The sequence below is a fragment of the Lygodium microphyllum genome, chromosome 3 (genome assembly GCF_053477565.2).
Source record: "Lygodium microphyllum isolate KBCC chromosome 3, Lygodium_microphyllum_v1.1.10, whole genome shotgun sequence".
In the NCBI taxonomy this organism is placed as follows: domain Eukaryota; kingdom Viridiplantae; phylum Streptophyta; class Polypodiopsida; order Schizaeales; family Lygodiaceae; genus Lygodium; species Lygodium microphyllum.
In genome coordinates this window covers 100637607-100653784 of record NC_141137.1, presented here as the reverse complement: position 1 = coordinate 100653784, position 16178 = coordinate 100637607, and the positions used below count along the sequence as shown (strand labels likewise).

Here is a 16178-nt window from a genome sequence, read left to right as displayed (position 1 = left end):
GACATGGAAAGGAAGTCCTACTTCAAATAACTTTCAAATATGTGACTAAATGTGATGATGATTATGAAGCACAATGCATACGCTTAACTTTGCCAAGTGTTGAGGTTATCACAACTTCTAGTAAAGGTAATCTTTCTTGCCTGTAAGAAAAAGGCAAGAAACCAACCTCTATGTCAATCGCAAAACATAGTGAGGATAGCAAGAAAGTACTTTAAAAACTAGTCAAGACACAAGAAGGAAAAAAAGTCAATTAGTACCACTTATCTTGGAACAGAAAAGGAGGGATATAATGCTTCTACGACCATTCCAACATGCCCCATGGTTGCCACAAGTAGACATCAAAAGGATCCACAAACATGAAATAAGGGACCAAGACCCATGCATTGACAAAGATAACACAATGATGCAATAGGTTTCCAAAGCCTTATTGCATGCTTCAGAGTATTATGCATAAAACTGATGGATCTAGTTGCCTAAGCCACCTACATAACCACCTCAGCCAACCATGGTTAAAGCTCCGTCCAAATCAAGGAAAAAAAGAACTAGACCTAAACACAAACCTAAACCAAGAGCAAAGTCTATTAAGGAGTCAAAACAAACCAAGCTAATCATTGAAAAGCAAGTACTTGTCTATTAAAACACACCAAAGCCTACAACTACCAAAGTGCAATGGGCTAAAATAGTTGCCAAGCCAAAAGGAAACTCAAATGTATCTAAGGAGCAATCTTCTTAGAAGCATGAATTGAAATAGTGGCAGTCCAATACACTACAACTTTTTCCAAAAGGGTTAATATTGAAAAGAATGCTATTGAGCATCCAACATCGATAATCAACAGCCTAAGGTGATTAAGAATCAATCCAAGGGTCCAAAATCATCCAAATCCAAAGAACTTGTCACCTAAACAAAGAAAAATAACACAACATCAACATCCCCATGCCACTACCCCAACATAAAAATGGATTCTAAAGAGAGAGAAAAAGAGTCATGGAATGCACAACAATAAAAAGCTAAAAGCATTCTCCAATTATCTTCAATTGCTAACACTATTAGACCCACCAAAATTGTTTGCTAGTACTTCCAAATTTGAAGTGAAACCCTCTAGCTGGAATAAATCAAAATCAAGGTAAAAACTCTAAAGAAAATGGCAAAACCAAAATCTAAAAAATAAAATAGCCTGGTAATTGAATGCCTCAAAGAATAATAAGTTTATATTACTTGCTCACACATACATTCAAATTAACGAAATTCCAACTAAAAAGCATGAAATTTTCCTAGAATTCCCACTAATACGGGAAGAGCAAAAATATTACATGCATACAAGGAGCTTATAGATGACCTCATGAGGCACATTTCCAAGGATGAAACTAAGAGACACCTTTCAATTTCCACTTTCCATATTGAGCACTACTAGAAAACCATATAGAAAGCATAAGAACTAGAACAAAAGCCAGAAAAACAAATATACATATGTCCATCCTATGAGAGTTGCTACTAGCCAAATTAGAGTACCATTGCACACCCTTGAGATTGAGACATACAGAGCACCTTCGTTGAGCTAAGGAGGACAAGATATGTAAGCTTTGTCATTGAGAGGTAAAGTTGGGGGGAGAAATCGTGGTTTGCCTATAGTGTTTTGGTGCGCTTAACCAAGTGATAGATTACCTTGAACAAAGATATTTTAGACAAGTGATAGAGTCGTTTAACCAAGTGATAGAGTGTTTTGGTTTGTCTAGAGTATTTTGATGTGCTTAACCAAGTGTTTTGGTTTGTCTAAAGTGGTTTGTGTAGAGGTAAAGTCACCAAAGGGACCTTTACATACATAGAGCTAGAGATCCTGACCATAAATCAATAGCTTATTTAGTCCTACCAACACATCACACCCCATGAAATGGAGGATTCTCAATACAAAGAGCCTCAGACGTTGAGTCCAATAGGAAATCTAAACTACTAGGATGGAAACCACCACTCCTATATTAGGCACAAATAACTCAAATTCATGCATGATCTAATTGAGACAAAGGAGAGATTATATATCCTAGGATGCATTGGTGTAGATATGAGAGCTCTCCTAGGCCCCTACCCCATATATGATATATTACACCCCGTCATACCCATGATGGAGTTCATTACTGGTGTACTCTTATAGCATGTTAGACATGGGATGCATATGCCTCTAATTAATTGTTTTTTGGTTTTTGCATGATAATCAAGACATAGACTTATTATATAGGTTCTATTTGCCTCTAATATATGGTAATATATCACCTTCCTACTTTCTTTCTTTTTCTTGGCATAGTGTCACAAAAATTATACACACAAAGTTGTTTCAGGTTGTTTTACATGTATTCTAGTTTTTCTTCTGAAATCTATTCTTATAAATAGCATTTGTGGGAAACATCATTGTATAAACTATATGTACCAATACAATTTAAAAAATTAAAATTCCAAATATTTTTTGTAATTACATAAATTTAAAACTTTAACCAAACAAATGCAACTTAAGACAAGTCATCCAATATCTTATAATACTTTAAATGCCATTAATAAATATGGAATGTTTAATTTGCACAATCCTATCCCACACAAGGATCCAATGTACAAATTTTAGAATTATGACCTTCACCATGCATACAACTTGCACCTACTAGTTCTGTCATCCTACTCATGTGACAAACTACATGATTACATGCAGCCAAATATTCAAGTGCAACTATTCAAAATTGAGTCAATGAATTGAACTTCCATCAAATCTCTAGAGATTAGGGGGCAAACTCAAGCTTCACTAAAATGTAGAGTACCTGTGCGTGTGCACGCGCGTGCTTTTGGTTGGTGGGGGGGGGGAGTAATCAAAGCCATGAACTTTGAAAACATTGATGTCACTTTGCATCTTTAAATAAATAGAATACTAAGGTCACTATTTCTCATACCTTTTAATTTATAATATACTTTGTCAATGCTTTCAACACATGCTACAAAGTTGGAACTTATTGTCCCCTTTCTAGAGTTGTTAATACATATTCTTCTACATTTGTTAGCCAAAACTATCACAAAACCCTTTTTATAAATAGATAATATAATTTTTTGGCCAATGTCTCCTTTTAGACAATATGTGTTACTATAATTGCTCATATACAAGTGACATGAACTCATGAGAAGCTTCTTGCCACATGTTTTCTTAAATGTCCTGTAGGAATGTTGAGTAATCTTAATAAGGTTCCTTTCACATGTTCACTTTAATGCATATTAATATATTCTACGATCTTTAAAATTGAGGTCTTTATATGCAAAGTTTCAACCCAAAGTGAAATGTTTGTGACTTTCTTCATAAACAATGAACATGGCAATTCACTTTAAGCTTATAATTTTGCGATAGCTTACCAAGCTGTTCCACTTGAATGAAGCTCTTTATATTGACATGTTCATTAAAAAGAATAACCTTATAACATTAAAAAGATGCTAAATCAAAATAATATAATGATGTATGCTCTCTAAATCCTAACTTGCTTTTTTGATATAGTAGTCTAAAATCCAAATTCTGACTTACTTTATTCTAAAATCCAAATCAAGCTTCAATTCGAATATATGCATATGGATTAATGGAGCTTCCACTACATGTATACAATAATAACATAGTATTTTTTTTATACTCTTTATTAAGGTGACTGACTAATATTTGTAGCATCATGTAATATCTTACAAAAAGATATTTAACATTAAAATTTTTAAGAGTGCATGAACCTTTAAGCAAGGTAACGCTTAAAAGCAATATAAATACATCACTTTTTGGTCAATACTATCAAAATCACAATATAGTGGTTAGAAGATTTCTTAAGGTTCAATCGAGAAAATCAAAAAGTGATTATTGAACCTAGGCTCCTTAAGTATGTGATTGCGACCTAGTTATGTGCTATGTGCATAACTCTTTTAGGAGTGATTAAATGATAATTGTTTGATGAGTATACCAACTTAAACAACTTGGAAAAGCTACAATAGTTTCTCATTTTGTTGAGATTGAGAGGGAGAGGGAGCTAGCACCTATTTAACTTTATCTTCCATAATCTCTTGTTTTGATTGGTTTTCTACTAAAATCCATATTATTGGAAGTGGGTGATATGGCTACCTTTGTTGCACCAAGCTTTACAAGTGTCTTGAATGAGAGAGAGAGAGAGAGAGAGAGAGAGAGAGAGAGAGAGAGAGAGAGAGAGTGTGTGTGTGTGTGTGTGTGTGTGTGTGAGAGTGTGCGCGCGCATGAGAGAGAGAGAGAGTGTGTGTGTGTGTGTGTGTGTGTGTGTGCATGTGCGCGCACGCGCACACCCCTGCATTCGTACACGTGCATGTGCATGCACGAGTGCATGTGCATGTGCACATATACAAGCACATGTTTCTCCTAATATCTTGTTGAATGATAGCCAACAATGCATTGAATTAGGACCCTTTTCACTCAAATATGAGTACTACAAGTAGGAGTACCAACCATGATAACCAAAATAGTAAGGATCTTCTTAACAATTTTTACAAGGATTTGATGATTCACTTGCAACTTTTCACAAAAGTAAACTCAACTTACTAAAGGGCTTCATCAAAGAAGTGCTCTCTTGAGCATAATCATAAATTATCTCAATCAAGAACCTTTTACATGTGGCTCAATATCAAAGCTTGGTGTAATAAATATTCCTTAGGTGGAAAAGGAACATTTCATAGTTTTTCTAGAAGGCATGGATTAGTAGTGAAGGTTATACCTAATTTGTAGCAAAATTCTAGTCCATGGATTGAAAAGATTTTCCCAACTACTCTACGTTTATTACATATTCGTATACCATGTGATAGTTTATATGTTGCATTCATCTACATAAGAGCATACTCCTTCCATATAAACATACATGTGGATGTCAACAAGTGCAAGCATGCATAAATGATCTTTAGTTTTTTGTAGATATGCTATTATATGTATGTTTGCTTGAGTGTTAAGCAAACTTGTATATGAGCATATATGTGCTTACATTTGGAGACATTTGAGTGCTATGGAGGTTGCTTATGAATCCCCTTAGGTCCTGGTCTCATGCGTCGCATCACAAACCAACTCAACATGGCATCTCAACACAGCACGACACCACAACTGGACAAAGCACAACACGTCACAGCTCCCCCTTCGAGCTAGGAGCCTACCCACAACCACAACATGGCATGGCACCATGTCATCGCACAACACCCACGTGTCACAACAATCCACTTTGACACCTCCCCTACATATATGGATCCATTAACATTTGAACACATGCAAGTAAAAGCATGCCTATATATAAAATGATTTGATATATGTGCCCTATGTTGAATAGTCAAAATCTAATAGGTGTTACCTATAGAAATGATTCCACAAGTTCATTTCAAACAAGTGAAGTTAAAGCATAGGTAAATCTCTCGCTAAAATTTAAAGATGATGAACAATTCATGAAAATAAGGACTATATCCCTAACTAAATCCAAATATAAATTATAATTTGAATCCACAAACATAAGCTTGTATAATATACCAAATGCATGGTTAACCTTATTTCTTCTAAATACATCATGCAAGTATGCATAACATTTTGTATGCTTGTACTCATCCACATAAGATTACACATTGTATAACCCTGTTTAATAAGTATACATGAATAAAAAACAATCCATGCATGACCTTTTTTCTTACATAGTGTCCATGTGTCCTTACTTGCATGTTTTTTTCCTTTTAACAAGTGAACTTGTGTATAAGCATACAACATGTGTACGTGTGTCCAATTCATCCAAGTGTTATGAAGCATGCATACCAATATAAATCTAGCAACATTTAAGCACATGCAAGTAACGTCATGCTTGTGTGCACTTAAAGTTAGATGCATGTATAGCACTTGCTTATTCAAAGTCTAGCAGGTATTTTTTATAGAACTTATTATACAAGTTTATTTTAAACAAGTGAGGATAAATGGATCACTAAACCACTCACAAAAGTTTAAACGAGAAGGAACAATCCCATGAAAATAAGGACCATATTAGCCCAATCATACATCTCATATAATGTACCATGAGGCAAAGTACATGCATACATCATATAATTAGATCCATAAACACACACATCCTACCAAAATGCCTTTTGTGGGCACAATTATGATTGGTCATACATTTATGAAAGATACTTATGCAATTCACAAACCATATATAATGGAATATAAGTAATGAAAAGAACAAGGTTGCTAGTCAAAGTTGTAAAATCAAGTACATAAAGACAAAGCCTTGATTGAGTAAATAATTCCACAAATTTTTTTCCCTAAGATTAACTACAAAGGGGAAAGGCCAAATATGAGCCTAAATGCCTTCGGTAATTTCTCTTAGAATTAACTTTTCAACTTCAGAGCTAGAAACTCAAGCCCTAGAGTTGTCAAAAACCTAGAAGCAATAAAGCATAACAAAATACTTCCCAAAGACAATCTTATCCATCCCAAAGAGAACCCTAAAGTGCATCTCAAACTATTTAGCATCTTAAAGACTCTCAAGGGATAGATAACCTAAACAACAACTCTGATCATGCCTAGAATCACTAAGAATTAAATTCTTATAAGGCTCAATCTTCACTCACAATTTAGTAGCTCATACTTGCATGATTATAAGCAAGATTTTCTAAGGTGAAGCATGATATCCAATGCTAATCCCTCTCATTCAACTACTTGTAGCCAATATGCAAGTATCAACCTCCGCAAATTTAGGAATTCCTTTATAATCAAATTTTTAAATGGCTCATATTAGTTATTAAAACCAGTGATAAATTTCACCTATTAAAACAAACAAAACAAGGATTTCAAAATTTTAACCTAGATTAAGGGATAGGAACACAACTTACTAAGCCTTCAACTTGTGTCAATTGTTGAAAGTTGCTTATGAGTGATGGCAATCAAAAGCTAAATCCCTTTAGTAATAGTGGAACAAGCTAAGCATGTGTTACATAATTAATAATGAACCTCGAGCATGCACTTTACATATGTCTTCACATCTCTTTAGATACATCATCTTGCATAACATTCTCTCAAAAAAATGAATGCAAGGTACCACGTTTTTTGTTATTCTTTACATTATTCAACTAGAGAATCCAACCAATATTAGCTTTAACAAATATAATTGGTTTTAGAGTATCTATATCTTTAATTAACTTAGCTCTAATCATAAAATTAGAGGTACCAAAAAGAGGGAGGAATGAAGGTTATGCCTTAAAAACATGTCGCAATAACAATAAAGCATGTGTCTTACAACAAACCTTTTATTAGAATGAATATCTAAGAAAAGGCCATTTGTCAACTGTATGTATGTTAAGACTTCACAAAGGCATAAACATCAAAAGTCTAACAAAATCTAATGCCACTCTAGCTTAGCAATCCATTACCACCTTTGCCTTGGAGAAAAGTCACCCTTAAAAGCTCCGCTCCATAGATTTTAAAATATGGCCTTTTATTAGAATGAATGTCTAAGAAAAGGCCATTTGTCAACTATACATAGGTTAAGATTTCACAAAGGCGTAAACATCAAAAGTCTAACAAAATCTAATGCCACTCTAGCTTAGCAATCCATTACCACCTATGCCTTGGAGAAAAGTTACCCTTAAAAGCTCTGCTCCATAGATTTTAGAATATGGCTACTGAGAATGGCATCGTACAAGATAATGAAAACTCCATACACTCAACACTTTATTAGTGAAGATAGGAACGTCAAGAGTCCAACAAAAATCTAAGATATGCTCTAGCTTAGCAATTCGTAGCAAACTCCACTTCAAAGAAAAGTTGCCCTTGAAGCTAGCAATGAGTCATATATTTCAGAATATGGATCTCGAGAATGACATCTTACAACAACATGAAAACTCATTCATGTAAGCTCTAATGTGGACATAAAGGGAACATCAAAGCCACAATGAATCCACCTTCACAAATTCGTAAAAAGAGCTTATGAAAGTGCTGAAATAAGAAGGGATAAAAAAGGTTTAGGAAGAATTATGAAAAGAAACTCTAATCACCTTGTCATGACAAGAAGTGGGCACACACACACACACACACACTCTCTCTCTCTCTCTCTCTCTCTCTCTCTCTCTCTCTCTCTCGTATTTTCTAACCAAAAATTTCAGGCGTCACCCTTGGATGTGGAGGTTAGTGTGCATAAAATGTGACCTGATGGCTTAGAACATTTTAATGTGGTCCTAGGTTTCTAAGGTTTGGAGGTTCAAGGGGCGTGGCCGACAAGCGGTGTGAATGGGTCCAAAACAAGATTCGTCTGTTTTACATATTATCTCACATCGACTCGCGAATATGAAGACAGGGACGCAAGCCCAGACTCCAGCACTCGCATCCATATCCTTATAAATGGGGGCGAACTGGCTAGCTCGCCTGCACACCCCCATCATGCCATCATTAGCACTAACCACCCTCCCTCTCCTGACTATTCAGTCAAGTGCCTTCTTCTGTGCAGTAGTTGCCAATACACACGCATTCAGCTCAGCCGTCTCCATTCCTACTCTCTTGTTCATTGATCAAGAAAGTTATTGCATGCATCGATGTCTTAGCTATCTATGAAGTAGATTTTCAGCACAGATTATTCTGCCATCTTCGTAAATCTGATTGCTTTAGCTGCTAATTACCACGTAAATTTTCAGCCCAATTCTGTAAGTTTAATTGCCGTTGCTGCTAATTATCGAATGTGATTACAACGAGGGAGAGAGAGAGAGAGAAGCAAGAGTCTACATCCTCATTGATTTATGCTGGATTATTTTTCCCTTTGAAGTTAACGTAGCATCATGAAGTAGGAGTCACATTGGCTTACTGCTTAAAATTATGCAATTTGAAAATTATGAGAATAATGGAGTCAGTGGACTAGACCAACATGGATTAAGTGGACAAGACAGGTTAAGGTTGATAAGATACAGGTATAATTGCATTGCACGCAGAGTATGAAATGAGCATTTCTTGGAAAAGTAAACCGGTAGAATGCATGCATCTAGCCTGTTTTACACCTCGCATGTCAGTAAACTTGCAGCTGTGCCTCACTTCAGGTCTCCCTAATGAAAGCTTGAATTCCTATACATTTGGCACAAAGTCTCATACAATCCTCATAGTAATAAACCATCCAAGCTACTGAGATGCACAATTTCAGCCAGAAAGCAGTATCAAGCACAGACCTTCACAGCACCCAGTGTGCAGAATTGGATCAACTGAGGACTGTAGTCTACTTACAAGATTTAATAATGAACTTGATGTGTTCCTTCAACTACATGCATGAATGAATGATCAAGGATTCTCTTTGGGGCGGAGGTGTGCGTGGGGGTGGGAAATCATGATCAACAATACTGCTCTGTATGCGCCCTTGAGGCTGATTTTGAGTCTACCTCTACATAGGACAAGAGATGCACAATACATGCCAAGCTCATACACACACTGCACGCATCCATGTATGAATGTGTACATATGCACATCGTGTACCTGTGTGTGGTGCACACGTGTGTTTGCTGTGTAAATGCATATGCACGCATTTAAGAATCAAGCAGTAACCTTCAATAGGTTCAATTCCTAATGCATCGAATGGATGTGTGGGTGTTTGTTCAGTTCATGTTTAGCATAAATTACATGACTCCCTAAGGATGTGTTTTAGCACACAATTGTAGTTTCCTACGTGTGCATGCACACACCTGTGTGTGTGTGTGTGTGTGCGTGTGCGTGTGTGTATGTGCGTGTGCACTGTTACTTAAATTGGGCTTTGGATATGTTCTTGTAGGCAACAGGAGCAGCTGAGGTCTCTCATCTAAGCTTTCCAAGACCATACGTACAATCACTAGATCATATATCTTAGATTAACTCATTTCAATTTACTAGTTGGACGGCATTCTCAAGATGGCTTTAGCGCCAATAAGAACAGTTGTGTTGGGCAGCTTTGCTTTCCTAATGTTCTGGATACTCGCAACATTCCCAACATTCCCAGGCCTGCCAATAGGCCGAACAGCTGGAGCAATTGGAGCAGCAGCACTGATGGTGATTTTTCAAGTGGAATCTCCTGATGCAGCATATGATTCGGTGAATCTTCCCATTCTTGGCCTATTGTTTGGAACAATGGTTGTCAGCGTATACTTGGAGAGAGCAGATATGTTCAAGTATCTGGCTCAGGCACTTTCATGGAAATGCAGAGGTGGCAAGGAGCTTTTATGTCGACTCTCATTCTTGATAGCCCTCACAAGTGCTATTTTCACCAATGACACATGCTGTGTGGTCTTCACTGAGTTCATTCTAGGTCTATGTAGAGAGAAAAACTTGCCCCCTGAGCCATTCTTACTAGCCCTTGCATCAAGTGCAAATTTGGGCTCCTCCACGACACCTATAGGTAATCCTCAGAATCTTGTCATTGCAATACAAAGCAAGATTCCATTCGGAAAGTTTGTATTGGGCATCCTACCGGCAATGCTGTTAGGAGTCACCATCAACACTGGGCTCCTTCTAGGAATGTATTGGAAACGACTTTCAGGAGAAGAGCTGCCAACACATGCTAGTCTGGGAAATTCAGAAAAAGAGCTGCAAGTGAATGGTAGCCTGGGAGATGCAGATTCTTATGAAAAAAACAAATTTAGTCTGCCTAATGCACCTGATGCAAAGTTAAGTGTTGATGATTCTGATATGTTCCAAAGCTGTAGGTCTTTGGGATTTGTCGAAGATATCAACCACTTTTATGATTTGGAGCATCATGACCACAATAAAAGCACCTTCAGCACTGGTGATCATCTAACTGCACATGCTAATGGAGAAAAGGTTGTGAACACTTTCTATTTGGATGCAATGATAGATCCCAAAACCTATCATACTCAGGGAAACAAGACATTTCCAGAGGATCAGATGCGTGTTGCTCATACCTGTACCTGTATATCTATTGGATCAAAGTCAGAGAGGGAAATTCACAGCCTAGACTCCCCAAGATCCCCCCCTACTCGTGAATCCCCGCTAACAGTTCAGCGTGAGAAGGAGAAAAATGCCTTCAAAAAGTGGAAAAACAAGGTCTTGAGGATCAGTGTTTATTGTGTTACCATTGGTATGTTGGCAGCCCTTCTGGCTGGCCTCAATCTCTCCTGGAGTACACTGGCAGCTGCTATTACTCTTATCGTACTTGACTTCACTGATGCAGGTCCAAGCCTTAACAAGGTCAGTTTCTACTGTCATCTTGAGTTTCATGGTTTAGATGTGCATGTGTAGAGATCCCCAAAAATGAAACACTAATAAAGATAGAGAGCACAGGAAGGATTTTTAACATTTTCAGCTAATAACAAAGCGCACCTTGCCTCTCACTTTCTTTTTAGTAAAGCATCACCTTTCAGTATTTTGCCCAATAGTTCCGTGCTCTCAAGTCAAATGATAAATCTGTGAGGGCACTAGTCACCTGAGCATTGTGCTCAACAAAGATGTCATAGAACACTACCATGTGAGAAAAGATGGGAACTCTGAATGCTTGGGAATAGATTACTTTGGCAGGATTCATCTTCCTTGCACCAGCTGGAAGGATATGGACCAAGGACCCTTGGTAAGTGCTTGTCAGCAACCATAGGATGTATGTGAATATCCCTTATGTTCCTGCTCAAGAGCACTATGCACAAAATGTTGGAAAGTTCTCATAATACTAGAAAAACATCAACTCATTCTCCTATTTGGGGCCTAGGATTGGCACCTCCAAATCTGGAAGATAGCATTCTAGTCACAAGTTTTCCACATGCAAATGAAGGAGTCCATGCTGGAGTAGACCTTGCCTGTCCTTGTATCCATCCACAGAACACAACAATCTACTTGCCTGTCTTTTTGCTTGTGCAGCTGCTAACTTATTCCACAAAATTCTCCTAAAGACAAAGTTTATTTAGCACTGTTTGGTGCTTGTACACAGGCACGCGAGTTCTAAGTTGTCATCAAATATTTCCACAGACTTGTATCACAAGTGCCTTGAACAAGAGGGTCCTTTGAGTTGTTATCTGTCAAAATACTTGAATGCTTGCTCATTATAGCAATAAATTCCCATCCAGGTTGGAATTGAGTTTGTCAAACACAGTATTTAACAACCATCCTAGGATGGGGTTAAATTTGCGAAACATTTCAGTCCTGCTAGCAGGCCACCCACAGCATACATAGTAAAAACATAGCGATAACTATGCCACAAGCTTTCGCGCTGTGAATGAGCCTGAGTACTCGCCCCTAGCAGAGCTGTCCTCATTTAGAAAGGCCCCTAAATGCCTCCAGGGGACATAGGACAAGGAGACCAAACCCAATGCTAGATGCTTGTCATTGAATACTCCTTATTTCTGCAGAATTCTTGTTTTATGCTAAATATGAGAGTTGTCTTGCAAAAGCACATAAGTAATTGGCCTTGATGGAAATTTTCTGTCTTACAGAAGACCCTTTTTGTGAATTTCATTTACTTTTATCATTATCTTTGTTGCAATATGTTGAAACTCAAAAAGCTTTTCTATGTTCGCAGCAGTAGAATTTGATGATTTTCAAAGCATAATAGGTTTAATGCAAAAGTACAGCATGAAAGTATATTTAGACTAATGATTTGAACCAATGCAGGTTTCGTACTCGCTTCTCGTTTTCTTTTCAGGAATGTTCATCACAGTGGATGGATTTAACAAGACTGGCATACCAGCAGCTCTCTGGAAGGCCATCGAACCACATGCTCGAATAAATCATGCACCCGGTGTCATAGTTCTTACAGCAGTGATCCTTCTCTTGTCAAACGTTGCCTCCAATGTTCCTACCGGTGAGCTTTTGATATCAATTTGGTCATTTAAGAAGTAAATTAAGATGAGTTTGATACTAATATGCAAACTTTCAACTAGCTCAGAATGCTGCAGGCTCTCTTGTTGCCCCTGCAAACACCAGAAGGGGCAGCTTGAAGTCTAGCAGCAGGCCCGATACCATGTCAAGTGCTGTGTACAAAGGAAAATTGTGTTGCATGCATTCAATATAGGCTATGGAAAACAATGAATTTATGGTGACCATGTCAAACCATATGCATAACAAAAAGATGATGCCACGTGCATTCATCAGCTATGACTTAGAATCTGTAGACCATGTATTCAAAAGCGAAAGATCACTCATGCAACTTGAGTTCACATTTAACAGGTTTTGTTGAAAACATGTAACAAAGACTTTTAACAGCAAACCCTCACCTGAGCATCCTATGGTAATATGCTCTGATGTGAACATTGACTAATGGATGTATCTGATCATATCTCAGTGCTGCTCCTTGGACCACGGGTGGCAGCATCATCAGCTCTCTCAGGAGGAAATGTTACAAAGGCATGGCTAATATTGGCATGGGCAAGTACAATAGCTGGGAATCTGACACTTGTAGGATCAGCAGCTAACCTAATTGTCTGTGAGAAGGCCAGGACAGCCCCAGTTAAACACCATCTTTCATTCTGGAGGCATTTGAGGTTTGGGTTCCCTTCCACCCTGCTCATTGTCGCTATTGGGGTCCCCCTCATAAATGTATAAAATGCTGTTGTTACCCGTCCCAGGTGCCGAAGAAACCTTTCAGACTTGCAACTAGTGAACATCTATTTGTACAAAATGAAGAGACTTTTGAAAAGTATATATTTAGGTAGAGAGCCTATTTCTTGACACTTGATTTGATTTTTTTACTTTTTCAAAAACGTGCCTATGTACATAGTGCATAACAAAAAAAGAAAATGGGTATAAACAGATAACATTAACAATTTAAACCCAAGGGCCTCAAATCAGGAAGGCAAGAAAGTTGACACAACCAATGGATTTGAGTGTGTTGTTGCAAAAGTGGCATCACCTGATCCATTGAAACTGTAAGATTGGACAACATAAAACGCTTGGCCTCCATATGTCAAACTTCTTCGATGGGTTTGTTGAGACTTGAGATTAAGCATTTTAAAATACTCGGTCTTCAAAGTGTCAAACTTCAGGTATCTTCACTAGAGGCTTTTTAGCATGTGACTTTTCGTTTATAAAAAGGAATTACATTGGGAAAACGCATAGTCTAATCTCGATCGGAAGATAGAGCGACTTGGAAAGGCCAACCAAAATCAGAGCAAAGAGAAACACCACCATTACCGGGAAAAATATGGTGACCACATTTCTATAGCATATTTCTCAAAATTTGGGAAGTGGCCTGAGACTCGCTCCTATAAAGCACTACAATAATACCAACCTTGTGTCTACATGGACCAAGATAATCTTCTAGGCTAAAAAACTGCTCCAATACCAAAAGTATCTCATGATTTTCCTATGGATATTCAAAAATTATCTGCCCATCAATGTTCTTTTTTGCTTATTGAAATGCTAATCTAATGCTGTCATTATATTGAGCTATATAGAAACATTTACAGCACAACTAGCTACCAACTACCATCACCAGGAAGATTTCACAAAGAAATCAACCCTATCAAGCCATGTCTTAATCCATTTGTGCTATTTTACTAGCTATTGAACAAGCCCAAAATAAGGGAAATATATTTTCCTCTTTAACCAAGCATAAACAAAAAAACAAGGCCCAAAATAATTTAATAAGTTTATGCCTTTTAGACTTGCAAAAAGCAAATATGCCTTTTAGACTTGCAAAGAGCAAAACAAGAAGCCAGAGTTCACATGCGGATCAATGTTTGGGTTGCAACCACCCAGCAGCAGTTTTCCAAGTATCAGTCAAACCTGAACACAGACAAGTAGCTTCCAAAGTCATTTAGCTATCACAAGCAAAGTTTCCCAAACAGGGAAGAGTGATCTATGAATCACGATATATACTGACCTTGTCTTGTATTTGCTGTGGAAGGAAAAAAACTTTTAGGCCTTGCTGTTACAATACCAGCCCCATCACCCAATCGGCATCAGTATCCTAACTTCACATTGTCAAAGCTCATGGTTTAACATGGACATTTAAGAAACATTGCCCATCAATGTTCTTTTTCATTTATTGAAACATTAAAGTAATGCAATAAGAATACTGCACCATACAAAAGTTTTTACAACAACACTAAGCTAACCCAAACATATGCCGATATTACAACTTAAAAAGAGTGTTATTGATGACAGAATAAACCTGACTTGAAAGTGAACCAAAATGATACCAGCCCACTCAAATCCATTCCACAACAAAACACACTGGCAACATTCATACGCAGACTGGTTTACCAAAGAAGACCACCCTTACAGAACAGTATGCAGTTAAACATTGTTAATCCATTCCCATGTTTCACTACATACATGACAAGCCCACAATATGTTCTTCTTTAACCTTACAAAAACTGCATAAAGAAGAAACCATGGTCTATCTGCAAAGTCTATCTTTGGATTACAACAACCCAAGCCCAGGCATCGGTGGAACCTAGAGACACACCAGTAGTGTTTAAAATCCTGTTGGCGCACCTTCCCCAAACAACATGAATCTTGTTGTAAATTGCATCACCTATTCACTTGTTAGCTTGACCATTCATGTCAAATGTTCTCAGTTTGAAATGGACGCAAGAGCATCTCTGCAGCAAGCTTCTCAATTATGGAAGGGTGTTCTACAGTCAATTCCTATAAGCAACCTTGTCTTTTATAAGGCCTAGTAGTGTAAATCTTCTAGGCCTTGCTAGTCAAATAAGCATCACGATATTGCCCCATATACAATTGGCTACCATCCTATGTTGAGCTAAAAACACATTACAAACTGATTAGCTATTTAAAACAGCCCCAAAATATGTAAATTACCAAAAGTTTCGTTAAATGGTGTGCAGTCCTAGAGAGTTTGTGTCCCATGAGCAAAACCCTAATTTGGGAGGATCCTTCTACATAGACAAGCTGCCCACCATTCAGCCCATCCTTGTCTTGCAAGTTTCGGCCATCAGCCATCTTCCACTAGCTATATAGCTCCCAACGACTACTGCTATGTAGTCTACAACTGTCCCCCAGCCTCCCATTGTTGCCAATGATTAGCTGCCATCATCTTCAAGCGGGTACACTGCTGTGTTTAGCAGTTCCAACCCCCCAGACTGCTGCGTTCTAGTTTCCAGCCTACTGCCCTTCAATTCCAGCATCGGCCTGATTTGCATTTGCATATACAATAGGTCATTTTTCTGTTTTCAGCACTTTTCTTCATCAGCCTCTACTCCGATTGATGGTTACTAAACTCAA

General features: G+C 37.7%; 1 protein-coding gene and 1 long non-coding RNA gene across 4 annotated transcripts; one reads left to right on the top strand and one right to left on the bottom strand.

Annotated features, from left to right (window-relative positions):
* Positions 1-8334: 8334 nt before the first annotated feature.
* LOC148038674 (silicon efflux transporter LSI2-like) lies at positions 8335-13533 on the top strand. Of its 2 annotated transcripts, none has more exons than XM_087674258.1 (4): positions 8335-8656; positions 9784-11192; positions 12603-12792; positions 13273-13533. In XM_087674258.1, the coding sequence occupies exons 2-4, from the start codon at positions 9900-9902 to the stop codon at positions 13530-13532; spliced, it is 1743 nt and encodes a 580-aa protein (XP_087530384.1). In that variant the 5' UTR covers positions 8335-8656; positions 9784-9899; the 3' UTR covers position 13533. The 2 variants fall into 2 exon arrangements, with proteins under 2 accessions (XP_087530384.1, XP_087530382.1); XM_087674256.1 differs by having other exon boundaries at positions 8335-8677.
* Positions 10838-14945, bottom strand: LOC148038673 (uncharacterized). 2 transcript variants are annotated; one of them, XR_015690141.1, is made up of 3 exons: positions 14812-14945; positions 13205-14714; positions 10838-12961 (listed from the first exon to the last, which is right to left on the bottom strand). It is a non-coding gene; the product is annotated as an uncharacterized LOC148038673 (long non-coding RNA). The 2 variants fall into 2 exon arrangements; XR_015690147.1 differs by having other exon boundaries at positions 10838-12901.
* Between the last annotated feature and the right edge of the window lie 1233 nt (positions 14946-16178).

Coding starts and splice junctions, on each gene's coding strand:
- LOC148038674 (XM_087674258.1), top strand. CDS start 9,900: ATGGCTTTAGCGCCAATAAGAACAGTTGTGTTGGGCAGCTTTGCTTTC. Junction 11,193..12,602: donor CAGGTCCAAGCCTTAACAAG/GTCAGTTTCTAC, acceptor GAACCAATGCAG/GTTTCGTACTCGCTTCTCGT. Junction 12,793..13,272: donor TGCCTCCAATGTTCCTACCG/GTGAGCTTTTGA, acceptor ATCATATCTCAG/TGCTGCTCCTTGGACCACGG.